This window comes from Lolium perenne, chromosome 7, assembly GCF_019359855.2.
Source record: "Lolium perenne isolate Kyuss_39 chromosome 7, Kyuss_2.0, whole genome shotgun sequence".
Taxonomy (NCBI): Eukaryota; Viridiplantae; Streptophyta; class Magnoliopsida; order Poales; family Poaceae; genus Lolium; species Lolium perenne.
This window is the reverse complement of record NC_067250.2, coordinates 186,434,653-186,460,357: the sequence shown is the minus strand read 5'-3', so window position 1 is coordinate 186,460,357 and position 25,705 is coordinate 186,434,653. Positions and strand designations below refer to the sequence as shown.

General features: G+C 43.7%; 4 protein-coding genes across 4 annotated transcripts; 2 read left to right on the top strand and 2 right to left on the bottom strand.

The window, feature by feature from the left end:
• Window positions 1-500: 500 nt before the first annotated feature.
• Window positions 501-4,087, top strand: LOC127314692 (cullin-3A). Its single transcript, XM_051345209.2, has 2 exons — window positions 501-782; window positions 1,866-4,087. Exons 1-2 carry the CDS (start codon window positions 622-624, stop codon window positions 3,904-3,906), a joined length of 2,202 nt encoding a protein of 733 aa, XP_051201169.1. The 5' UTR covers window positions 501-621; the 3' UTR covers window positions 3,907-4,087.
• Window positions 4,088-4,697: 610 nt separating this feature from the next.
• On the bottom strand, window positions 4,698-6,590 carry LOC127314694 (uncharacterized). The gene is made up of 8 exons (XM_051345211.2): window positions 6,278-6,590; window positions 6,085-6,167; window positions 5,893-5,976; window positions 5,714-5,789; window positions 5,485-5,557; window positions 5,282-5,355; window positions 5,004-5,097; window positions 4,698-4,898 (listed from the first exon to the last, which is right to left on the bottom strand). The coding sequence occupies exons 1-8, from the start codon at window positions 6,501-6,503 to the stop codon at window positions 4,835-4,837; spliced, it is 774 nt and encodes a 257-aa protein (XP_051201171.1). The 5' UTR covers window positions 6,504-6,590; the 3' UTR covers window positions 4,698-4,834.
• Window positions 6,591-6,629: 39 nt separating this feature from the next.
• Window positions 6,630-15,235, top strand: LOC127314693 (uncharacterized). Its single transcript, XM_051345210.1, has 5 exons — window positions 6,630-6,769; window positions 6,903-10,174; window positions 10,525-10,760; window positions 11,313-11,870; window positions 12,611-15,235. Exons 2-5 carry the CDS (start codon window positions 6,941-6,943, stop codon window positions 15,036-15,038), a joined length of 6,456 nt encoding a protein of 2,151 aa, XP_051201170.1. The 5' UTR covers window positions 6,630-6,769; window positions 6,903-6,940; the 3' UTR covers window positions 15,039-15,235.
• A 591-nt stretch (window positions 15,236-15,826) lies between these two features.
• LOC127314695 (uncharacterized) lies at window positions 15,827-18,662 on the bottom strand. The gene is made up of 8 exons (XM_051345213.2): window positions 18,513-18,662; window positions 17,866-18,066; window positions 17,655-17,789; window positions 17,479-17,557; window positions 16,673-16,741; window positions 16,513-16,588; window positions 16,385-16,429; window positions 15,827-16,228 (listed from the first exon to the last, which is right to left on the bottom strand). Exons 2-8 carry the CDS (start codon window positions 18,031-18,033, stop codon window positions 16,078-16,080), a joined length of 723 nt encoding a protein of 240 aa, XP_051201173.1. The 5' UTR covers window positions 18,034-18,066; window positions 18,513-18,662; the 3' UTR covers window positions 15,827-16,077.
• Between the last annotated feature and the right edge of the window lie 7,043 nt (window positions 18,663-25,705).

The following is a 25,705-nucleotide window of genomic DNA, read 5'->3' as shown; positions in this document are numbered from 1 at the left end:
ACTTGTCCAAAAAAATGTTGGACCAAGGAAACAATCCTCCCTTTATTATTAGGTATAGATATAGATATAGATATAGATATAGATATTCTAGATTTTTTTAATGAGTCCTTTTTCTCGACTTCACCAAGTGCATGGTTGATAGTACTACATGTCTTTTTTTTTTTGACGTGTAGTACTACATGTCTATGTCTCAAGAAAATGTAAAATTACAACTCGTGGTAAAAAGCTTCACATCTTCTCCATTTGATCCACAATGATATACTCCGTATGTTATTTCAAAAAAAAAAATGATATACTCCGTATCAAACTAGCAATATTAACTCACGTGTCACGTTGTTTTTCCCTTTTCCAATAGTCAAGAATCATCTACAAATACGAGTTTTGATAAAACTTGAATCTGAACCGAAACAAGAATCCAAACCAGGAACGCCCAAAATAGGCCGCGGACTCCCTCATCCATCCGGACCGGACCCGCTTCATCTTCATCTTAAGAAGGAAACCAATTTTTTAAAATCTCGAAGCGATCAAAATTAATCCTCCGTCCTCTTTTCCTCCACGCCGCGAAACCCTAGCCCTCGCCGCCTTCCCGCTCGCCGGAGCGCCGCCGCGGCAAGGAGGAGGATGAGTTCCCAGAAGAAGCGCCCGGCGAGGATCGAGCCCTTCCGGCACAAGGTGGAGACCGACCCCAAGTTCTTCGAGAAGTCCTGGAAGAAGCTCCACGACGCCATCCGCGAGATCTACAACCACAACGCCAGCGGCCTCTCCTTCGAGGAGCTCTACAGGTTACATATATCATCCGCCAGCGGCCCCCCTGTTTTTTTTTATTCCCCCGTCGAATTGCTCATCTGAGGTTTCGTCCGTATGGGAAGATGTCTATCGAGGATAGATAGAGCCGCTAGAGATTTCGATTAGCTGGGGGTGTTTCTGACCTAGCGCTCCTCGAATCTGTGACCTGCTCTGCGCTCTAGGACTGCTCGTAGATTCATGATTCGTTGTGAGATTGCGATCATATCATATCACAAACTGCTTGCAATCATTATCATAATGAGATCGGTAGTTTACTGTAAACAGCCATGAACAAGCACCATTGAATACAAATTGTAATTATTGATTCTTATCCTTCTTCTTTATGGCGGTAGTGGGTAACATAAAAAGCGAGCTGTTCCTGTGTAACATAAACATGCGGATTTATTGACCTGCCGTGAACAGGCAGGGTTAAGTACATTATCGTATAGCATCAGACACTTGGGGCATTTAGCTTGGAAGATTTAATATACTTTTTCATTGGTCTCTTGGTTCAGTGCTCCCTATAATCAGCGAGATTTTTCTTTGTGCATCTGATATCACAGTTAATTTTACGAAACATTGTCTTGATTTTTAAGTTGTAAAATGTTTCCATTATCTGGCTCAGGGCAAGTTGGTAGCCAAGTTTGGAATCATAGTATTTACCTTGTGGCAGCCTTAAGATGTTGCAGAATGTGTAGTTCTAATTGCGTTGGTGAGAAAGCAACAAATATGCCATTGATTCTGTACACTAAAGATTCTGTAAATCTTAGTTACGGCAGACCCCTACTCACAAGTAATCATAATCTAAGCATATCTATGATTTTCTTCACCTGTCAACTTAGTGTGCTCTTTGGTATACATCTTCATGTGCATAAAAACAGGGGCGTCTGCCAATTTGTATGCTATGGAACACGTACCAAATAGAGTTTCTCGAAACCAATAACCAATAACCTCATCTGCTATTTGTCCTCAAATTATGCTTTTGTCTCATGAATGGATTTTGTATTTGATAGTCATGTTATTTTTTAGTACTAGCCTTCTGATGTTTCAGAACATGACATTCCCATGCATCCTGGCAGGACTGCCTATAACATGGTACTTTACAAGCATGGCCCAGCGCTCTATGAAAATCTCATACAAACCATGACGGAACACCTTCAAGAAATGCGCAGATCAATAGAGGCTGCTCAAGGTGGTTTGTTCCTGGAAGAGTTGCAGAGGAAGTGGGATGATCATAACAAGGCATTGCAAATGATCAGAGACGTTCTGATGTATATGGACAGAACATACATTCCCAGCAGTAAAAAGACAGCTGTCTTTGATCTTGGATTGGAACTGTGGAGAGATACCATCGTCCGGTCTGCCAAAATCCACGGGAGGTTGCTTGACACCCTTCTCGATCTCATACATAGTGAAAGGATGGGTGACGTGATAAATAGATCCTTGATGAGGAGCACAACTAAGATGTTGATGGATCTAGGATCTTCTGTTTATCAGGATGATTTTGAAAGGCCATTCCTTGAAGTGTCTGCTAGCTTCTACAGTGGTGAGTCACAGCAATTCATTGAGTGCTGTGCCTGTGGCGAGTATCTGAAGAAGGCTCAGAGGCGACTCGATGAAGAAGCAGAGCGTGTTTCACAGTACATGGATGCCAAAACTGACGAGAAAATAACAGCTGTTGTAGTGAAAGAGACACTTACGAATCACATGCAGAGGTTGTTCCTTATGGAGAACTCAGGTCTTGTGAGTATGCTTGTTGAAGACAAGTATGAAGACCTTACCATGATGTACAATTTGTTTCGACGGGTTCCAGATGGGCATTCAACAATCAAATCTATCATGACCTCTCATGTTAAGGAAACTGGGAAGAGTTTGGTAACAGATCCAGAGAGAATGAAGGACCCTGTTGATTTTGTCCAGCGGCTTCTTAATGAGAAGGATAAGTATGATAATATCATTAGCATCTCATTTGCCAATGACAAGGGCTTCCAAAATGCTCTGAATTCCTCTTTTGAGTACTTCATTAACTTGAACAATAGATCCCCTGAGTTCATATCATTGTATGTTGATGACAAACTACGGAAAGGGATGAAAGATGCCAATGAGGAGGATGTTGAGACTGTCTTGGATAAAGTGATGATGCTGTTCAGATACTTGCAAGAAAAAGATCTGTTTGAAAAGTATTACAAGCAACACTTGGCCAAGCGTCTTCTTTCTGGGAGAGCTGCTTCTGATGATTCTGAGAGGAGTATGCTTGTGAAGCTCAAGACTGAATGTGGGTATCAGTTCACTTCCAAGTTGGAAGGCATGTTCACTGATTTGAAGACCTCTCAGGATACCACGCAAGGGTTTTATGCTGCTAACCCTTCTGATACGGGAGATGCCCCCTTGATATCTGTCCAGATTCTCACCACTGGTTCTTGGCCAACGCAACCATGCAGTACCTGCAATCTTCCTCCTGAAGTACTCGCCGTATCCGAGAAGTTTCGGGCTTACTACCTTGGCACACACAATGGTAGGAGGCTGACATGGCAGACAAACATGGGATCTGCGGACATCAAAGTAACGTTTGGAAACGGCAGCAAGCATGAGCTTAATGTCTCAACCTACCAGATGTGTGTTCTGATGCTGTTTAATACGGCGGACTGCTTGACCTACCGTGATATAGAGCAGGCTACAGCCATACCACCTGTAGACCTCAAGCGTTGCCTTCAGTCTCTTGCCCTTGTGAAGGGCAAGAACGTCCTGCGGAAGGAGCCCATGAGCAGGGACATCTCTGCGGACGACAGTTTCTACGTGAACGACAAGTTCACGAGCAAGCTCTTCAAGGTGAAGATTGGCACCGTGGCGGTGCAGAAGGAGTCAGAGCCAGAGAAGATGGAGACCCGGCATAGAGTCGAGGAGGACAGGAAGCCCCAGATTGAGGCGGCCATCGTGCGGATCATGAAGGCGAGGAGGGTGCTGGACCACAACAGCATCGTGACAGAGGTGACGAAGCAGCTCCAGCCCAGGTTCCTGCCGAACCCTGTGGTGATCAAGAAGAGGATCGAGTCCCTCATTGAGCGTGAGTTCCTGGAGAGGGACAAGGTGGACAGGAAGATGTACCGATATCTTGCGTAGAAGTGTTTTTTTTCTTCTGTTTTTTTGATTTTTGATTTTGGGTTCTTCACCCTGTTCATACACATAAGCACATCGCGAATCATCGATCCTTGTACTTATGCAAGAAAGTATCTGCTGCCCTGTGACTTTCAGGTTAAGTTATATTTTGGCGCAGCTTCCAGTTAGCCTGCTCAAGTGAAAATCTCTTGTCCGTTTACATATGTACTCCCTCTGGTCTATTTTAATTGACTTGAATTTAGTACAACTTTGTATACTAAATTTAAGTCAACTAAAAATGACCGGAGGGAGATAGTTAATAATGAAATGTGGACTATGATTTCGTTATCTGTTTGTCTGATGATTGTTGCGGTCCTTAATGTGCTGATGCTCAACAAAATTTATACCCTGTTTTGGATCTTCCCAGATCCTGATCCGCCCAGAACTCTTCTCGTTCAAAAGAGAGCAGACTCTGGCGGGGCAGGGCAGGTTGTCAAACAGCGGTAGCTGTAGCGTCAGCATGAGGAGAAGGTTTTCCCTGGGCAGCCCTACGGCAAGTGCCAAGAGGCATCATCTTTTTACCCAGCTTCTCAAGTTACTGTACCATCTATGCATCTATATACATGTGATGGGTGTCGAAGTCCGGTCAGGAAAGCTATGTGCATATTCCATTCCGCTTCAAATTTGGCACACAATTTTTGCAGTCTATGCAGCCTTCACGTGATATCTACATGTATTTTTTTTTTTTTAAAAATTTGAACCTTGTCTCATGAGCTGATTGCATGACAAGTATTAGTAGAACGCAACAGTAACCATAGGAAAAAAAAACTGTTGCTGACAAGTACGTGTGGTACATTAGGCTCTTATTATTGTATGGAATTCCACAATCCATGTGGGGAAACCAGATATACAGCAAATTACAACTGTTCATGAAAAGGGAGCTTAGGGGTCCTCAGTCTCTCGCTAGAATTCGATCCTGTATCTCAGAAAATTTCTTCACATCTTCTCCCCACAGCCTAAACACGTGACATCAGTAACAATCAGTCAGTCAAGCCAGCCACATACTGAAACATGATGTCCGCACAGGGAAGGAACCAAAATGGACAAAACAAATTGCATACCAGCACTCAAGTCCTATGGCATTAGCACCCGCCTTGTCTGCAGTCTCATCATCCCCTACGTGTACTGCCTTGCTGGCTTCCACACCAATTTGATCTGCCAAACATGAACATAAAAATCACATAACTTGATTCGAAGCAGAACATGTGCTGAAGCTTCTCGTTTGTGCCTCTGACTGAAAGTATTTGCTTTGGCATTACAGGTGTATCCAGCAATCGGACGTATATATATAATACTTCAAATGTAAACTTAGCTTGAACAGGTTTAAACTGTACAATACCTAATGCTATTTTGAATATCTCAGGAGCAGGTTTCTCGTATCCGACCTCTGATGATACCACAATGGCATCGAACCTGGACAGCTCAAGATCTGTTAGCGCATATCCATTACTAACAGAATAATACAAAAAAACATATATACTGAAAATCAATCACATTGAAGCAATATGAGGCATTTGGATGACACATTTAGTAAGCACTTACACATCTGAGATATTAAGGTCCTTGAGCAATTTCCTTAGCCGTGTGTCAAAGTTTGATACGACAGCTAGCTTGACTGAAATTTACACATTATTAACATGGGACATGCGTACAGATAAATAGGCCACGCAATAGACTGAATGGGGAAAATTCAAAATCAAATTGAAGTATACAATACTGGAAAAATGAAAATCATAAACTGAAAAAAAAAAGGAGGATGAGAATGTACGACCTCCGGCATCTTTCAAATCATGCAGCGTTTTGTAAGCTCCGTCAGGCAGACACCATGCGTCTCCATGTGCATAGTGCTATCAGGCAAGAACAACTCATCCGTTAGCCACAGCACGCAAGCGCAAAAGGAAACGAAACGATGTCAGCCTGGAGATCGCGAGTCCAAGAACACGGCGGTACCTGATACACTTCTTCGAAGTAATCGTTGTCTGTGCAGTCGGTTGCTTCCGCCACGACAATCCTCCAGAATGGCCGCCCATCGCCCTGAAACCACAAATTCACAAACCAGTCCAGCTATATCATTCCCTCCATGACAATCACAACATTGCTATTTTCTGATGCAGTTCTTGTCTGTCTGTCCATGGCTGTTACCTGGTACCTGAGCGTCTTCGGCCATGGCGCCGAGAAGGCCCGCTTGAACCCCTCCTTGATGTATTTCACCGGCATCGTCACACCTGGACGACGGACGGCGGCGAATAGCGTAAGCCATGTGTTCGACGAAACGGCCTAGCGCGAGAGAGACATGTGAAAAAGAAAGCTGGTTGTGTTGGGAAGATGTCCGAACCGTATGGGCGGCCGAGGGCGGCGTAGGTCTTGGCGACCGGACGCGCCAGCTGCAGCAGCGTGCCACCGGCGTCGAGCAGCAGCCCGCCGTAGGCCGGTGAGCGCCCCTCGCTCCCGCCCCCGCCCCCCGCGGCTGCGCAGACACGCCGCGTACTGGAGGAGGTGAAGGACCGTCGGAGGGGATGCCGCCCGAGGAGGAGGGGGCAGCGCGCCGCCGCGGCGGGCATCTCGAGAAGCGGTCGCCGGCGGCGAGACAGAGACGGTTGAGGAGAGAGGGCCGTCGGCCGAAATGCGCGTCGCGAATCTCAAAGCACGGATCTTGTCGAACAAAGGTTGTGATCCAGATCCAGGGGTACTTTGGTCAGACCGAAAGATCGGAGCAGAGGTGAGGTGGGAGGGGAAAGAGACGGAGCAAAGAAACCAAACCCTAAACCCCTCCTCCTCGCCGCCGTTTCGCTCCGTGGAGGCGAGCTGCCGCGGCCGCTGCGTCAAGGTGAGTTCTTTGATCTCCGCCGCCTGGATTCCTATAAGTTTTCCGATTATTATCCTTTCTTGCTGCTGACCAGAGCGCAATGGATTTTCTGTGTGCTGGAACTGACGAAATATACATTCTTTTTCTCTGCCAGATTGATTGAAGCGGACGAGCTTCTACTATCGGCGCACAATGTCGTCGAACTGGCGGTCGCTGCAGCACCGGCACCGGTACACCTACACCTCCGTGGTGGTGCCCAAGCACTACCTGGAGGCGCTCGCCCTCGTGCCGGCCTCGGTCTCCTCCTCCAGCTTCTTCGCCCAGCTCACCAACCTGATATCCCTGACCTCCACCTACGCGCAAGTCGCCGCTGTCAAGGACCTCGCCGCGGCGTTCGTGCACTTCCTCTCCAGTCCAGCGGACGATGCTGCCGTGCTCGTTGCCGCCAAGCTTTACCTGGAGATCCTCTTCTTCGAGAACTCCCTGCCGCTCCACCGCACGCTGATATCCGTCCTCGCAAAGTGCAAGAAGTTCTCCGCGGCGATCAGCGGGTGCTTCGCTTTGCTCTGCGAGGAGTATGGCGGCGCCGGTGCCAAGGCGAAGAAGAGGTTCTTGGTGTCGCGAGCGGGGTTGTCGCTGATCGGGTACCCGAAGTTGGGGTTCCTGGATGAGGCCGTCGGGAAGGGCGTGGAGGTCATGGCGTCGGACGTGGTTGCCGGGCTGGAAGGGGTGATCAGAGACATAGGTGACGGGTCCCGGCCCTCTCCGGTTGTCATGGAGCAGTGCCAGGAGGCCATGTCCTGCATGTACTACTTGCTGCAGCGGTACCCTTCCAAGTTCACCGGGCTCCACGAGGCGTCGAGTGTCTTCAGGACCGCTGTCAGGACGATATTGACTGTTCTGAAGTCGTCTGCCTTTTCCAGGGACTGTCTGGTGGCCTCTGGAGTGGGCTTCTGTGCTGCGGTTCAGGTTTTCATGAGCCCCGAGGAGATTTCTCGGTTTATTTCTCAAGGCCTCTTTGGTATCTTTCCACCTGGTCATCATGAAGATACGAAAGATCTAGCTGCGGCGCATGACGCGCTTTCTGGTTTTGATCTGAATCGAGAAATCGGAGATCTCTCGGTTCTAAGTAGACTATGCTTGCTGAGGGGGATTTTGACGGCTATTCCAAGGAAAGCGCTCACCGTGCGCCAGCTTCGTCCGAATGGATCCTTATGGACTGTGTTGTATGATGGGATTTTACCTGAGCTTTGCGAGCACTGTGAGAACCCAGTTGACAGGCACTTCAATTTCCATGCTCTTACAGTGACTCAAATATGTCTGCAGCAGATAAAAACTGCTGTCACGGCTGATTTCGCTGACTTCTCTGGTGACTATAAGCCTTTCTCAAGGGATATTATCAACCGCATATTAAAAATCGTGTGGAGCAACCTGGAGGATCCTTTGAGTCAGACAGTAAAGCAGGTGCATCTCATATTTGATCTCCTGTTAGATATTGAATCATGTCTTTCATCAGAAGACCAAAACAATAGACTGGTTCTGTGCAACATTGCAAATGATTTACTCCGCCTAGGTCCGCGATGCAAAGGGAGATATATACCTTTAGCTTCTTTGACGAGGCGATTGGGTGCCAAATCTATTCTGAGCTTCAAGTCAAACCTTCTTTTGGAAACAGCTTATGCTTACATAGATGATGATGTTTGTTGTGCTACAACATCATTTTTAAAATGCTTCCTTGAGAATTTACGTGATGAATGCTGGAACAGTGACGGCGTTGAGCAAGGATATGATGCCTTTAGAGCTTTGTGCTTGCCTCCTCTGATGCGGGGATTAGTATCTGGAAGTTCAAAGCTACGATCTAATTTAAATACTTACGCTATACCTGTTGTCATCGAAGTTGATCCAGACAGTATATTCGCAATGCTTGGATTCATTTCTCTTGGCCCAAGCGCAAAGGCAACTAAACTGGATATTCCTTTGAAGAGTGACCAGTGTATAGCTGCACTGGTTTCGCTGCTGAAGGTCTCTCGAAATCTCGCACTTGTGGAAGGGGATATTCAGTTGGATTCTGGTGAATTGCCTCAGCAGGGGGATATTAAGGGGGCTGCAGTCATATCCGTTAAAGGGATTACCGTTACAGTGCCTGTCAATTGGTTTATTTTGGCACTGACACACGGTGACGAAACTCTCCGTATCGATGCTGCTGAATCTCTCTTCCTGAATCCTAAGACATCAAGTCTTCCATCCTCCTTGGAACTGAGCTTGCTGAAAGAGGCAGTCCCATTGAATATGCGTTGCAGCTCAACAGCATTTCAAATGAAATGGACAGGTTTATTTAGAAAGTTTTTTGCTCGGGTGCGGACAGCACTGGACAGACAGCTAAAGCAGGGGTCATGGCGTCCATCTCCAACCTCTATTGTAAAAGAAGCTAATCCTGTTGATACCGCTGTGGACGCTTGTGTACAGAGGGCAGAAGATCTCTTCCAATTCATGAAGTGGCTGGGCTCCTTTCTCTTTAATTCTTGCTACCCCTCTGGCCCTTATGAAAGGAAAACTATTGCAATGGAGCTTATTCTTATACTGTTGGATGTATGGCCTATTTGTCGCTCTGAAGGGAAGACAGATCTTTATCCTTATAATGATAGCATAACAATGCCAGATTCAACAATTTCATTTGTAGGGTCTATAATTGATAGCTGGGACAGGCTAAGGGAAAATTCTTTTCGCATTCTGTTGCAGTTTCCAACACCGCTTCCTGGAATTTCCCTGAGTACATCCATAAATGATATCATCAGATGGGCAAAAGAACTCGTGCTAAGCCCACGTGTCCGGGAAAGTGATGCTGGCGCATTAGCCTTCCGACTTATATTTCGGAAGTATGTTTTGGAGCTTGGATGTGTTCTTGTGTTTTCTGAAGAACATGATTGCCTTCAGTGTTACACGAAATCTACAGATGGAGCTGCACAAGTAATTACTAGTCAAAACCCAGTTGCGCAGTATCTTTCAGCACTCATTCAGTGGCTGTGTACTGTTGTAGAAGAGGGTGAGAAGGATCTCTCTGAAGCATGCAAGAAGAGCTTTGTTCATGGAGTTCTTCTTACCTTGCGCTACACATTCGATGAGCTGCATTGGAACTCTGAAGTAATCCAATCGCGTGTTTCTGAAATGAGGTGTTTGATAGGAAAGCTTCTTGAACTCATAATGCGTATAACATCGCTAGCCCTGTGGGTGGTTTCGTCTGATGCATGGTATATGCCATATGATATGGATGACATGATTGATGATGTTTCTTTCCTCTCGGATGTAATTGATGAGCACCAACCTGATACCGCTTCAGCAACGGCAGAGAAAAATGCCAAATCAGGGAATAATGGCAAACCGGCCGATAGTGTTATTATGGTTGGTTGCTGGCTTGCTATGAAGGAGGTAATGGATTAGTTCCTTATCAGATTCACCTTACTTTCAAAAGTTTGTTTTCCTGCTAAGCAATTGCCCAAAATGTATTGATCATATTGCACGAAATAACTTCCTGGTCAGTAGTTTTTTTCTTGAAAGTATGTGTTTGTGTGCTGAAGTGTTATGTTTATGTAAGGTTTATCTTCATGTTTAGAGCATAAATGTTGATAACTTTACTAGATTGAGAAAAATTTATTGTTTTGGGGAAACTGCATATTTTGTATCTCAGAGACTTACTCGTATCATCGTTCCAGAGTGATTATCTGTATATTATTTTTAAATGTTATTTTTGTGATTTAATCTTTCCATTTATATTTCAGGTTAGCCTTCTTTTTGGAACTATCGTCAGGAAAATTCCATTGCCCGTATGTTCTCATTCAAATTCGTCACAGACTGAGGATATCTCTGGGGAGATTCTTGATGTGGAACAGTTAGAGATGATGGGTGACCATTTTTTGCAAGTTCTTCTCAAAATGAAGCATAATGGTGCAATTGATAAGACAAGGGCTGGACTTACTGCTCTCTGCAACCGTCTTCTTTGCTCAAATGATCCAAGGTATGTTTCATTACTTACTCGTTTAGGTTACTGAACCTCTTCGAAACCAAGGGAAACATTTTTTATGCGCATACAACTTGTGTTTTAGTTGAAAATATGTATGAGTAATTGAGCAACGGGTGAAAATGTGAAATTTGGCTCCTTGAGTTTGTCAAATATCAGATCACACAACACCATCCTCCGACTTGTTAGTCAGTTTCATCCTTTTGGTACTACAAACATATCTCACAGGAATAAATCGAGTCGTACAGTGATCACATACATACTGTAACTGTGGACACCAGTAAATTTGTGACATTCTGAAGGGTGAAATTCAGAAGTGTGCAAGTTGTCCGTGTTAATAGATATATCTGTCTTGCCATCAAGGTCTGAACAGCATAACTAGTTTGTTGTGATTTTTTATGTTGAAACCTGATTCTGTATTTACTTGTATGTAGGGTTGAAACTTTCAGTTAAACCAGATTCTAATATCTACAGCTGTGTATCATGTGCAGTAGGAACTTTTGATATATCCTAGTTTTGATCATATTTAATTTGTTTCATGACTCATAGGCTATGCAAAATGACGGATTCGTGGATGGTGTTACTGATGGATAGGGCACTAGCTGAAGGGCAAACTGTGGATGATTTGCTTAGAAGGAGTGCAGGAATCCCTGCTTCTTTTATGGCCCTGTTCCTGGCAGAACCAGATGGAACACCAAAGAAGCTACTTCCAAGGGCATTAAAATGGCTGATTGAATTTGCTAAAACATCTTTAGCTAATTTTCAGAAAGATTGCAACCAGAAGTCTGAAGCAATGAAAGATGATACAAGTGTTCATTCAAATGGAAATTTGTCTAAAAGCCGAGATGAGGGTGTTGTTCCCACAGTGCATGTATTCAATGTGCTTAGAGCTGCCTTTAATGATGCGAATTTAGCTGCTGACACTTCTGGTTTCTGTGCTGAGGCAACAATAGTGGCAATACATGCATTTTCATCTCCTTACTGGGAAGTGCGTAATGCAGCTTGTCTCGCATATACTGCGCTAGTTCGCCGCATGGTTGGGTTTCTGAATGTGCAGAAACGTGAATCAGCACGTCGGTCGATAACTGGCCTTGAATTTTTCCACAGGCAAGTTCATCACATTTATTTATGAACATAGTTTGCATTCTGGCAATATTGGTCTTGTGATCTGGTATTGCCTTAGTGTTCTTACACATTAATATCATGAGGAAAATATCAGTTACTTTGTTCAGATATTCAAATCGACACCCAAGAGCATATGCTCCCGGGGTGAAACAAGTTCTTAATATCAAGATTATGTGAAAAAAATTGCGCATGTCCATGTTCTAGTGTAGATGTAAATATTAATGGAGAAAAGACTTTTTTGTAGCCTATACGAAAAATATAAATTTTTGTTTCCAAAATTTAAGTTCCAGAGCACTGATCTTTGTTTTTTCGCCGAGGGCACAATATATGTCCATGAAACTTTCCATGCAGATGAAAGACATGGACATATTTATTGTAAACAAGGTCTGATTATTTTGATTTTTTTAAAATATCTTAAACGATCTCACTGTTCATACAGGAGCTTGTGCTCCCGGATGTTGCCAGTGTAAAAATTAATAATATTTTTTTCTTTTCTCTTTCAGTTCAGCACTTCGGTGCTTTTTATATGATAATGGTCTGAACTGCTTTCGAAAATATTGTTTATTTATTGCATTTCTAAATTATGATTGTTATTACTTCTATGAACCTCTTATTTTCTGTTTGTTATGGTGAAACATTATATCTTTTTTTTACCAGACTGATTTTTAGTTGGTGGAATCAACTGTCTTACTGACTGAGTCATGCCTTGTTATATTATGTAGGTACCCAGCACTTCATCCTTTCCTTTGTAGTGAACTGAAAGTTGCAACGGAACTGCTAGCTGATGGGGTTTCCCGCAATTTAGAGTCACATATTGCAAAAGCCATACACCCCAGCTTGTGCCCTATTCTTATTGTTTTATCAAGGCTTAAGCCGTCACCTATAAGCTGTGGAACTGAGGATCCTTTAGATCCTTTTTTGCTTTTACCCTTTATCCAGAAATGTGCTACCCAGAGTAACTACCGGGTTCGTGTCCTTGCATCAAGGGCCTTGATTGGTTTGGTATCTAATGAGAGACTGCAGTATGTTGTTATTGATATATTGGATCATTTACCTTGCGGAAGTCATGAAATGGCAGCTCACAGTTCTCAGTGTTCTGATCCTCCTGTATCAGCTAATATGGGAAATGGAAATTTACCTTGGCCTGCGAAGTCTTCTTCATTCAATTCAATTCATGGCCTTCTGCTGCAGCTTTGTTCTCTTCTCGATAACAACTTTAGAGGTCTGACGGACAGTAATAAGAAGGATCAGATTCTTGGCCATCTAATTGAGGTTCTCTCAAAGTGCTCTTGGCTTGGTTGCCGTAAATTATGCAGATGCCCTGTTGTAAGTACATCATACTTGTTGGTTTTGGATCAGATGCTTGATGTTGCGAGAACAGGGGAAAGCAGGCATACAGATGTGATCCGGTCACTGCTGTTACAGTTGAGTTCCCAGTGCCTGAACAATGCAACATCAACCCACTATTCATTCCATGATCCTACCCAGATTGAACTTCAACAGCAAGCAGCTGCATCATATTTCAGCTGTGTTGGCATTCCCAAAGGGCATGATGAAACTGCTGAGGAAGATATTCGATCGCAAATACTTGATAAATCGACTTCAAGCATGTCAGAGACGCCCTGTGAGGTCTCCCTCCCTGAGCTGCACAAGGAGATTATGTCTTGCCTTGCTGATCCTATTTATGATGTCAGAATTACAGTGCTGAAGAGGATTCTTCAGCTTGTGAAGTCAATCAGATGTGGTGATAGTAAGAACATTTTGCACCAATGGGCAAGGGCTAATCTGCACCCCGTGATAATGGAACGGTTATTTTTGGAAGAACACCCCAAATGCCTTTATTATAGTCTAAAGATCATATTTTCATGGAACATGGAATGCCAGTTTAACAATGGAGAAGATTCGAATACATTTTTATCCATCTGGGAAAGATTAGTTCATTTGAACAGCACTGTGTCACATGCAAAAACCAGAGAAATAATTCTATGTTGCATGGGTATGTGCATGAAGCAGTTCGCTAAATTACTCAGGAATGGTGTGTTACAGGAAGGTCTTAAAACGAGTGAGCTCTCTACTTCCTCTGTCAGTATCAATGAAGGGAATAGATTACCCGCAGCCCTTATCAGCATAAACTATTTTGTCAGTCTTGTAAAGAACCAAAGTGATCCCTCTGAAACTGTGAATTCTCGAAGGGCTGCCGCTGAAGCAATAATTTCTTCGGGTCTTCTTGAGGAGGCAAATTTTGTCAAAGCATGTGTGTCCAACACATACCTTCCTTCAGAACACGATGAATGCCATCTAGAGGAGAAATGCTTGAAAGCTAGTGTGGGTGAATTCACGAGTCTTTATGCATGCAAGATACTGGACTTATGGTTCATATGCATCCAGTTACTGGAGGATGAGGATGTCCATCTTAGGCAGAAACTTGCCAAGAATGTTCAAAGGATAATCGCAAATGGATCGGCTAATAACTTATGTGATGATTCTGTGCCACTGCAAGTGGATAGAGTGATTGAGCTGAGCTTTGAATTTGTAACCAATTTGTTTGGCCATTGGCTGAAATACATTGAGTACTTATTAAGGATGGTTTTGGACACCGCTAACACTTTGGATTCAGATGGAGACTTGGTCCGTCAGATATTCGATAAAGAAATCGATAACCACCACGAGGAGAAGCTGCTGATATGTCAAATTTCCTGCTTAAAAATTCAGAAGCTTCTGCGATCTGAGTATGAGCTAGCAACAGAAGGGAGAACTGAACTGTTCCTGCAGAACTGGAGGGAGAGCTTCTTGCACCAGCTCACGTCATTGACCAGTGGCTATCTGGAAAAAGAAGGGAAAACCGATTGGATTGGTGGCATTGGCAACCACAAGGATGTGTTCACATCAGTATACGCAAATCTGCTCGGTCTGTATGCACTCACTCAATCAAGGTCACTAGAACAACTGGAGGACAGGCATAAACTGTATTTGCAAGAATTCTCAGATCTGGAGGGGTTCATCACACCGTTCCTGAAGAATCCCTTGATCTCTAACCTGTATTTGCTGGTGAAGCGATCGCATGGGGTGCTTGGATCCCCACTTAAGCCAGAGGACCAAGTGGGAGGTTCTGCCTCAGAAAATTTTGATTTGTATTTTCTCCTCAGATAATTTTTGTCATGTACAAGTAATTCTATACAAATAGCTATTACTCTGTTGTAGACCTAATTACCGATTGTTTTGGTACATCTGATTAGCATTTGTGGGCTGTATTTCTACAGCAAAGTTTTGTAGCCGCTGTTGTTTTACAAATGAATGGATCAGTTGTAGAGTTTTGTGGTTTTGAATGATATTATTAGACTCAACAATCCTACGCTATGTGTGCATCGAGGACGATGAGTTATGTGTTGAGATCCAACTTTTTTTTCTGCGCTCGTGATCAGTTCATGTCATACTATTTTGAGGATATGTTCCGCTTTGACAATTCTAAGTGCGCACTTGGTCTGGGTGGATCACTGCATATTTAGAGGAACTTGGATAATCCAGTGCTGACCTGTCAAGTTCAACCAATTCGACAAAGAGATAGGCTATTACCATCTAATCTTAATTTTTCTGTTTTCCCTTCCTGGTTACATTTTTCTACAATTGATAAGTATGTAAGGCGTAATTGTACTGTCCAAATCGATGCTTTGACCAATAAGTAGTTCAATATAGCTCCTAGTTTATGTTACACAAAATATACACCATTAGATCCATATTCCATAGCACTTTAGTATGATTGTGATTTTGTAACCACTGAATAAGAATTGACTTTCGGCAAAAACTTTTTAGACGTACTTCCGGCAAAACCTTGATTTAGATAGTCAAAATATGCTTTAGGACCACCAGGAGTAGCCTTCAGCTCGTTATAAGTGCCATTGTTGCAGTTGTCATCATAATCACATTTTCTGAGGCTCATATATTTCAATAAAACAATTGAATCATATTTAAAAAAATGTTTATTACAGATATTCGTTTATGATACACTCAGGTGCTCCCCTAGGATACAACTGCTCAGCTGGGGCAAGTGCACACAGGACACTTTCCTATGGCACATGAAATGGCAAGCAGCACCAACTTGCCCACAGGTAACATAATCTTCGCTCCATCATGGCTTCGCTCCATCGTGGAGCGCTTAGGGTTGAAAAGATGATGCCATGACAGCCCCCTTCTAGAATTTGGGCCTGGTGTTTTGCTTTTGCACCGGCCTGTTCAAACCACCAGTTGGTTTGGTGATGGTTATCGTTGAATTGGGTCGATGGATTGTCGTCGACCTCAATGGCTGTCCATTAGGAGAGGTCATCCTTGTTGGCTGGGATGACCTGTGAATGCAGAGATAAGGTTACTAATATAACATGAGAGGTGAAACTGCAAGGCATTCAAGGAACAAAATAAGTCTAGACAGGGTCAAAAAAAAAAAAGATTGGAATTTTCTGGCACAATTGTGTAACATGACAGCAAACTGCAGTGGAACAAACCTTGCAAAAGTATTCCTTTGGATAGTAGCTTGCATTTTCGCCCGACTGCACACAGGATCAGTGTATTAAGAAATAATATGAGAAGTAGAAATGTCATTTACAATCATCATTCCAGGAGTTGTACTTACCTGTCAACCTCCATCCTTGCCTTTTTCAAGATAGGGCTCTTGTAGCTGGAGTTAGATAGGCTGCTGGATCCACTTCCTGTCAAGATTTGGGTCTTATAAATACTGCGAATCATAACATACTGCTGGACAGAACAAACGAGAAACAGAGATGGGAAATCACCTCCAAACCAGCTTCTTTTGCTGCTCGGTGGCACCTTTGTACAAATTTTAATCTGTTTGCTTTCTCTCTCTGGATATGAAGGAGGAGAAAATTATATTAGCAGCGAGTCACATTTTCGCAGAAGAATTAGGTGTTACAATTTTCTCTTAATAATAAGCTAATCTAATCTCACATTTATTAGGAGTCGGAAGCACAGAAGTGTATAAGATGCATCTCAGGGTTAGTGTTCAAAAGGGTAAGAAATCAGCATTTTTCTCAAGTTTGAGCCTTGGTAAAGAAGTTGGCAACTTGAAATTCGGATGGTGGACTGCTCTACCATGAGATCCACATAAAGTATGTTTCGTTAACTCATAGTCCATGCCAATCACGTGCAATTTGAAAGGCACCAATGTGGTCATAAAGAAGAGGTGCAAGAGCATCACATAGGATTGCCCATATCAGCTAACAACTAACAAAATCAGCTAATTCTGAGGTACTGGTAGCAATCAGCAAGAGCTTGAAGGCCAGCCTTAGCACTAGAAATACTTGTAATCACAAAAATCCAGGAGATACACATGGTCAAGGAAACATGTCCGCAGAACTAGCTTACGTAAAATGCAGTTACAGAATTGGCAAGTTATTGGTGTGGCACTCAACCAGGAAATGCTTGGTAGCATTCGAGGAGTGTTAAATTTATACAGTTTGCAGGTAATACATCTATTAAGCCTAAAGGTCCTATGGTGTACTGACTGTTAAAATTTAAAAGGTTAGGTTGTCCCAAGCTTTGAAAACAAGCAATTTCGACTTGGAATGTTAAATCTACTTACCAGCCTTTTGTGCCTGATATTTCTTTCTGAGTCTTTCACCCATAACCTCTTCAACTTCTTTCTGCTTTTCTGTTTTTGCCTGCAAAAGTATAAGAACCAATCGTTCAAGAATGAAGGGTGATATGATTTAAATGAAATAGATCACAATAACAAGACAAGGTAGAGAATCAATTTACCTTGAAGAGATCCTTCCATTTGTAACGTGCTCCGCTCTGCTTCATTTTCTTGACGACGAGGTTCATATTATCCTCGCCAAATTGCTGCTGGTAGAACCTCTTCCACAGCACATCGGTAACAGGGCTAATGTCCATCTGCCAGGTCAAACAATAAGCATCACAACCACAACTAGGCGTCCGAGAGAAAACTGAGTTGCTCCGCCAAGGGTACCTCTGTACGGCTCTCGATGCGTGTCAGCTGCTCCAAGGTGCAGTGGGGCATGATCCTCTTGAGCAGCTGCATCTCCACGCCATCCATGTTGTCGACGTACCGGAGGTTGTCGATGACGTTCCGGACGCATAGCTCCAGCAGACTCGGAGGCTTCCTCTCAAACTCCATGTTTCTTCTAGCAGAAAGAACAACCGCTTCTCTCTATATAAAAAGGGCAGCTGCTTATTATATCACGTATAAAAGATAAAACGCACGGCGGCTTCACCAAATATACTCCAACAGGTTGCACATCAGAATCCCCTTTTGACAGGATAACAATTTATGTTTATGTCTCTAGAAGCCGTACTTGATACGAGCTTTCCAGCGAAACTCCTCCCGTTAATCCTTGAATTTCGATGAGGGGACACCTAGTCACTCTCCACTAAATTACAGATTTACGAATCGCTCAAGCAGATGGCGAATTTGTCCTAGGACTGGAAGATAGGATCACCAACACCTACGGCTGGAAGGGAGAACGAAACAGGAAACTCGTTCTGACGCCGAAGGAGGGAAATCTAAAGAAAGATTCGCCACATCAGGGGGCGACTACAACTTTCTGTTGGAAGAATTGCCCATGTGCACTATTCAGTGAGGGAAGATTAGCTCACCAGGGGAAGAAGGGCTCCGGCCGCCGGCGAATTGGGGGTGCCCCCGCCCGGTCGCCCCTGTTCAGGCGCCGCTGCTCGCGCTGGTGGCTTGGATGGAGGCAATAGGGGAAAGAATACCGGATCCAACTTTTGGGGGAAGAAATAAATAAGGAAACAAAAGAGCGTCCGTTGTGGAGTTGGAGACAGACAGGGTTTGCCGCCGGATATAGGATCTGAAACCGTTGGTCGGAAGCCACGTGTCCTGCCTCGCCACCGTCCGTTCTGCCAGCTCGTGCTGGCGTGCCCAAAGGAGCTAAGCTCGTGGCAAAACAGTTTTTACAAACCTAGTTAGACGTCGTGAACTATCTTGGCCATCCATTTTGCATCCAACGATGGATGGAAAATATCATCATCCAATTTCCCCCTCATAGATGGTGTTAGCTTTTCAATCTGTTCCTTTGTTCATACTAACTCCGTTTCAAGGAATAAGGTGCACGCGTATTTTAAGACGAACTTTGACCATAAAAATTGAGCAACAAAATCTTGATTATATTATATGTAATTAGTATCGTTAGATTCGTATTGAAAAGAACTTTTCAATGATACTAATTTCATACAAATAATGTTTATCTATTTGAAGTAATTCTTGGTCAAACAAAAAATACGTAAAACGAGGACGCCTTATTCCTTGAAACGGAGGTAGTACATGGTACTGTTGAATGTAGATGGGCTGCAACCCAGTTAGGCAGCCCATGTAGTCTATAATTCCTGAAATCTCAAGGACCATCACGTTGGCAGCTTGGGACAGCCTTGGGGGACAAAATTTAGTCTCACATTGCTAGTCGAGAGAGAGTTGGAGTGGTATATAAGGGATGTTGTTCTACTCCTTTCAAGTGAGTGAGAATAGAAGGATCCCTCGCGCACTCCTCCTCCTCCGCCTGCCCCGGCTCGGCACGTCACGCACGTCGCGTTTCGTGACTCGAGTTCGAGTTCGAGACACACTCAAGGAAGCCTAAATTTTTGCTTGGTGCACCAACTGAGTTGGGTACGTGTCGACCTGCATGTGCATGCTCACCACGTGTCCCTGCCTTCCTATGCGTGGCAACGCGATCGCGTCGGCTCTCCTCCTAGGCTATACAAGGAGACATATCAGATCTAGAGAATACAGCTCTCAGAACTCTCTAGTCTGTCTCTCTCACGAAGTTTATTTTGCTGCGCTACTCTCTAGTCTTCCCCATCCCGGCGACTGCGTGCACAGCCGTCCCGGAGAGCAGGCCTCCGAAACCCCGTCCGTTGAGATCCTGCACCGGGAGACGCGCGATAAGGTTTTTGGGGAGCGTCTCGGCGCGACTGCTCGCTGCTGTTCGTGCTCTTCTTCGCCCGTTCGACTGCTTCATCGACAGATCCGACTACACCATGGGCAACATCAACAGTACCCATCACTACAAGAAAAGTTGCCATGGCCGACGAAGTTGAAGTCGCGCCGTGGTTGCTGGTGTACCATGGCCGACGATTTTTGGTCTCTCCGTTGTGCATGTCAAAACGTTTTTTTCTCGTTTTTGAGGCCACCTAGCCCGACGAAAACGGCCAAAACGTGGCGTATGGTGTCCCGGGACGTGGTGCATCTCGAATTCTCGGGTTCGCCGGCCGAGTCAACGCAAATCCGCACCGCCGAGGGATGTAGGGCCCAGATGGCAGCCTCTCTGGCATTGTTTTTTTCTCGATCGCGCCATCTCGTTCAACGCTCTCCGATCGAGCCGTTTACGATGCAGGATCATGGGTCCCGCATGTCATCCTCTATGAACCAAAATTCTTTCTATTCTTGGATTTTTTGACCCCACGATTTACGGCTACTTCCTTTTTCTTTTGATCCCTTGCCGCCTTGGAAACGTTGAGACCGCTTTGCTAACAGGGACCCGCATGTCATCCTCTATGTGCAATCAACTTTCTTTTCTTGGAGTTTTTTTTGGCACCTCATATTTGGTCACTTGCCTTTTTCTTTCGATCCCGTCCCGCCTCTCAAACGGTGATACCGCTGCTGCTAAATGGGACCCGCATGTCATCCTCTATGTACTATAAAACTTTCTATTCTTGGATTTTTTTTGACCCCCTGATTTCTGGCTACTTCCTTTTTCTTTTGATCCCTTGCCGCCTTGGAAACGTTGAGACCGCTGCTGCTAAATGGGACCCGCATGTCATCCTCTATGTACTATAAAACTTTCTTTTCTTGAATTATTTTTGGCTCCTCATATTTGGTCACTTGCCTTTTTCTTTCGATCCCCTGCCGCCTCTCAAACGGTGATACCGCTGCTGCTAAATGGGACCCGCATGTCATCCTCTATGTACAATCAAGTTTCTTTTCTTGAATAATTTTTGGCTCCTGATATTTGCTCACTTGCCTTTTTCTTTCGATCTCATGCCACGTTTGAAACGTTGAGGAACCTGTAGGGTCATGGGACCCGCATGTCATCCTCTATGTACTGGTTTTTTTTCACCCTCTGATTTTTGGCTATTTCTTTTTTCTTTTGATCCCCTGCCGCCTTTGAAACGTTGAGGACTCTGCTGGCTCATAGGTCCCACATGTCAGCCTCTATGTACAATCAAGTTTCTTTTCTTGAATTATTTTTGGATCCTGATATTTGGTCACTTGCCTTTTTCTTTCGATCTCATGCCACGTTTGAAACGTTGAGGAACCTGCTGGCTCATGGGACCTGCATGTCATCCTCTATGTACAATAAAACTTTCTTTTCTTGGATTTTTTTGGCACCTGATATTTGGTCACTTCCTTTTTCTTTCGATCTCATGCCGCCTTTGAAATGTTGACTAAGCTGCTGGCTCATGGGCCCCGCATGTCATCCTCTACGACAATAAAAGTTTTCTTTCTTGGAGTTATTTTTGACCCCTAATTTCTGGCTATTTGCCTTTTTCTTTTGATCTCCTGCCCCCTCTGAAACGATGAGGACGCTGTTGGCAGGTCGGTCCCACATGTCATCCTCTATGAACAATAAAAGTTTCCTTTGATGGATTTATTTTGAACCCCTAATCAATTTCTGGATTTTTCTTTTTTTCTTTTGATCCCCTGCCGCCTTGAAATCGCTGAGGATGCTGCTGCCTCATGGGTCCCGCATGTCATCCTCTCAGAACGGTAAATGTTTCTTTTCTTGGATTTTGTTGACCAAACGATTTTTGGCTTATATTTTATTTCGATCTCCTGCCGCCTTTAAAACGTTGAGGACGCTGCTGGCTCACGGGTCCCACATGTCAGCCTCTATGAACAATAAACGCTGAGGATGCTGTTGCCTCATGGGTCCCGCATGTCATCCTCTTAGAACGAAATGTTTCTTTTCTTGGATTTTTTACCAACATATTTTTGGTTTATTTTTTCTTTCCATCCCCTGCCGCCTTTAAAACGTTGACGACGCTGCTGGCTCATGGGTCCCCGATGTCAGCCTCCCCGTACAAGAAACATGTGATATCTTGATTATTTTGCAGACAATAAACAGTGTATTGCGCTCTGAGCTATTTCAAACGGATAAATTAAATCTTTATTTTTACATAAACAAACTTATATGTTGAATCTCCTTGTTTTTTTTGTTTTTGCGAAGCATAGGACTTTCCTGTTTTTTTAGAAAATTCCGAACTTTCCTGTTTTGGAGTCGGCTGAAATTGTACGAGTCAAAAGGCCAAGCAGGATAGTTCGAAGGCCCAGATGTCCAGATGCAGCCCAATTGAAATCTTTCTTCTTTGATTTTTTTTCACCCCCTGATTTCTGGCTACTTCATTTTCCTTTTTCTTTTGGTCCTGTGCCGCCTTGGAAACGTTGAGACCGCTGCTGCAAAATGGGACCCGCATGTCATCCTCTATGTACAATAAAATTTCTTTTCTTGGATTATTTTTGGCTCCTGATATTTGGTCACTTGCCTTTTTCTTTCGATCCCGTGCAGCCTCTCAAACGGTGATACCGCTGCTGCTAAATGGGACCCGCATGTCATCCTCTATGTACAATCAAGTTTCTTTTCTTGAAATATTTTTGGATCCTGATATTTGGTCACTTGCCTTTTTCTTTCGATCTCATGCCACGTTTGAAACGTTGAGGAACCTGCTGGCTCACGGGACCCGCATGTTATCCTCTATGTACTATAAAAGTTCATTTTCTTGGTTTTTTTTCACCCTCCGATTTTTGGTTATTTCCTTTTTCTTTTGATCCCCTGCCGCCTTTGAAACGTTGAGGACTCTGCTGGCTCATAGGTTCCACATGTCAGCCTGTATGAACGATAAAGCTTTCCTTTCTTGGAGTTTTTTTACCCCTAATTTCTAGCTACTTTCTTTTTCTTTTGAGAGCTGCTGCAAAATGGGACCCGCATGTCATCCTCTATGTACAATAAATCTTGGATTGTTTTTGGCACCTCATATTTGGTCACTTGCCTTTTTCTTTCGATCTCATGCCGCCTTTGAAACGTTGAGTAAGCTGCTGGCTCATGGGTCCCGCATGTCATCCTCTACGAACAATAAAAGTTTCCTTTCTTGGAGTTATTTTTTACCCCTAATTTCTGGCTACTTCCTTTTTCTTTTGATCCCCTGCCGCCTTTGAAACGTTGAGGATTCTGCTCGCTCATGGGTCCCACATGTCAGCCTATATGAACAATTAACCTTTCCTTTCTTGGAGTTTTTTACCCCCTAATTTCTAGCTACTTTCTTTTTTCTTTTGATCTCAAGCCGCATTTGAAACATTGGGACCGCTACTGCAAAATGGGACCCGCATGTCATCCTCTATGTACAATAAAGTTTCTTTTCTTGGATTATTTTTGGCTCCTGATATTTGGTCACTTGCCTTTTTCTTTCGATCTCATGCCACGTTTGAAACGTTGAGGAACCTGCTGGCTCATAGGACCCGCATGTCATCCTCTATGTACTATAAAAGTTTCTTTTCTTGGATTTTTTTCACCCTCTGATTTTTGGCTATTTCCTTTTTCTTTTAATCCCCTGCCGCCTTGGAAACGTCGAGACCGCTGCTGCTAAATGGGACCCACATGTCATCCTCTATGTACAATAAAGTTTCTTTTTTCTTGGATTATCTTTGGCTCCTGAAATTTTGTCACTTGCCTTTTTCTTTCGATCTTATGCCGCCTTTGAAACGTTGAGTAAGCTGCTGGCTCATGGGTCCCGCATGTCATCCTCTACGAACAATAAAAGTTTCCTTTCTTGGAGTTATTTTTACCCCTAATTTCTGGCTACTTCCTTTTTCTTTTGATCCCCTGCCGCCTTTGAAATGTTGAGGATTCTGCTGGCTCATGGGTCCCACATGTCAGCCTATATGAACAATAAACCTTTCCTTTCTTGGAGTTATTTTGACCTCTAATTTCTGGCTATTTTGCCTTTTTTAAAATCCTGTGTCGCCTTGGAAACGTTGAGGATGCTGCTGCCTCATGGGTCCCGCATGTCATCCTCTCAGAACGAATTTTTTTTATTTTTTTGGATTTTTTACCAACTGATTTTTGGTTTATTTTTTCTTTCGATCCTCTGCCGTCTTTAAAACGTTGACGACCCTGCTGGCTCATGGGTCCCCGATGTCAGCCTACCCGTACAAGAAACATGTGATATCTTGATTATTTTGCCGACAATAAAAGTGTATTTCGCTCTGAGCTGTTGCAAACGGAAAAAATAAATCTTTATTATTAAATAAACAAACTTATATGTTGAATCTCCTTGTTTTTGTTTTTGCGAAGCATAGGACTTTCCTATTTTGGAGTGGGCTGAAATTGTACGAGTCCAAAGGCGTCCAGCAAGATAGTTCGAAGGCCCAGACGGCCAGATGCAGCCCAATTGAAATCTTTCTTTTCTTGAATTTTATTGACCCCCCTGATTTCTGGCTACTTCCTCTTTTTTTGTTGGTCCTGTGCTGCAGCATATGCATGCTGGGGCTATCGCGGCACACAACGGTGCGTCTCCGGGGATGCAAACACCCGTTCCATAGGAAGTGCATCTTCTCCTGGTTTGTAACGAACGCCAGCTGCCCTATCTGTCGCGATAAAGTGCTGACCCATCTTATTTTCGATTTGTAGCATAGTATGAATAAAAACCCTGTATGATAGGGATGCCATGCCAACTTGAATCCTATGTCAAGAGAAATTCTATTTTATTGTGGTTATAAGATATTTTGCATTAGTTTGATCTATTATCATTCTATTTTCCTATGGGATATGACCCTATGAATCAAACAGCCTGGGATTACTTCCACACAATTAAGTTTGACCAACTTTTAGTAGGACAACAAACATAAATAATTAGTCATCATGGGATTACAATCCAACAGATAATTGTCTTCAGGACTCATACATTTTCCAAATAGAAAAATCAAAACAAATCATTGTTCTTCATCTCACAGCATGATACAGAGACAAGAGTCTAATCATCATCATCATCATCATCATCACCTCCGTCTTCATTCTGATATTCGTGCATGGTCTCATCCTGCTCGTCGTGTCCATTCTCCTCCTGAGATTCACCAGGTAGCTTCAGTTTATCCATCTCTTTGTCGACTATACTAACCTCAACAGTGAAATCTACTTCTCCATCATGTGCAGGGATACCTGTATCCAACGAGGTTTCATCAATGTCAGCAACTTTAGTTTGCCTAGAACCAGCGAAATCATCTTGCTGGGCACCAATTATTGGATCCACATTCTCATCCAAATCATATATGTTCCTTGCCACAAACTTTTGCACATAGTGCCATCCTTTTCTAGATCTGTCTTCCAAGAAAAGTACCTTGGCCGCTTGAGGTACCAAAATATAAGGATCATCCTTGTACCACTGAGTAGTAGTATTGACTGATATGAAATACCCATCATTTCTGGCACCTTTGCCCTTGTTTGGATCTTGGTTGTACCAGTAACACTTAAATAGAACCACAGATCAGACAGTAATCTTATCACTATATAACAACTGAATAACCTCTTCTATGTGACCATAATGGTCAAATGACTCTGATCTCTTCTTTCTGGTTGTCAAGTGATCTCCACTGGTTGTGATGCCACTATTTCGTGTCTTCAAATGTTGTTCACGCTCATAGGAGCTGTAATGGACACCATTGGCATTGCAAGCTGCAGCTACAAACACCCTCTTATCTGGACCACGTGATAGGACAAGGAGATCAGCACTAACATCGCCTGGATTCTCCGCATGGAGTTTCGAGATCTACGATTACAAAATAG

Coding starts and splice junctions, on each gene's coding strand:
- LOC127314692 (XM_051345209.2), top strand. CDS start 622: ATGAGTTCCCAGAAGAAGCGCCCGGCGAGGATCGAGCCCTTCCGGCAC. Junction 783..1,865: donor TCCTTCGAGGAGCTCTACAG/GTTACATATATC, acceptor GCATCCTGGCAG/GACTGCCTATAACATGGTAC.
- LOC127314694 (XM_051345211.2), bottom strand. CDS start 6,503: ATGCCCGCCGCGGCGGCGCGCTGCCCCCTCCTCCTCGGGCGGCATCCC. Junction 5,790..5,892: donor ACTTCGAAGAAGTGTATCAG/GTACCGCCGTGT, acceptor CTTGCCTGATAG/CACTATGCACATGGAGACGC. Junction 5,558..5,713: donor TGATTTGAAAGATGCCGGAG/GTCGTACATTCT, acceptor TGTAAATTTCAG/TCAAGCTAGCTGTCGTATCA.
- LOC127314693 (XM_051345210.1), top strand. CDS start 6,941: ATGTCGTCGAACTGGCGGTCGCTGCAGCACCGGCACCGGTACACCTAC. Junction 10,175..10,524: donor GCTGGCTTGCTATGAAGGAG/GTAATGGATTAG, acceptor TTTATATTTCAG/GTTAGCCTTCTTTTTGGAAC. Junction 10,761..11,312: donor CTTTGCTCAAATGATCCAAG/GTATGTTTCATT, acceptor CATGACTCATAG/GCTATGCAAAATGACGGATT.
- LOC127314695 (XM_051345213.2), bottom strand. CDS start 18,033: ATGGAGTTTGAGAGGAAGCCTCCGAGTCTGCTGGAGCTATGCGTCCGG. Junction 17,558..17,654: donor AATGGAAGGATCTCTTCAAG/GTAAATTGATTC, acceptor ATACTTTTGCAG/GCAAAAACAGAAAAGCAGAA. Junction 16,742..17,478: donor ATATCAGGCACAAAAGGCTG/GTAAGTAGATTT, acceptor CTTCATATCCAG/AGAGAGAAAGCAAACAGATT.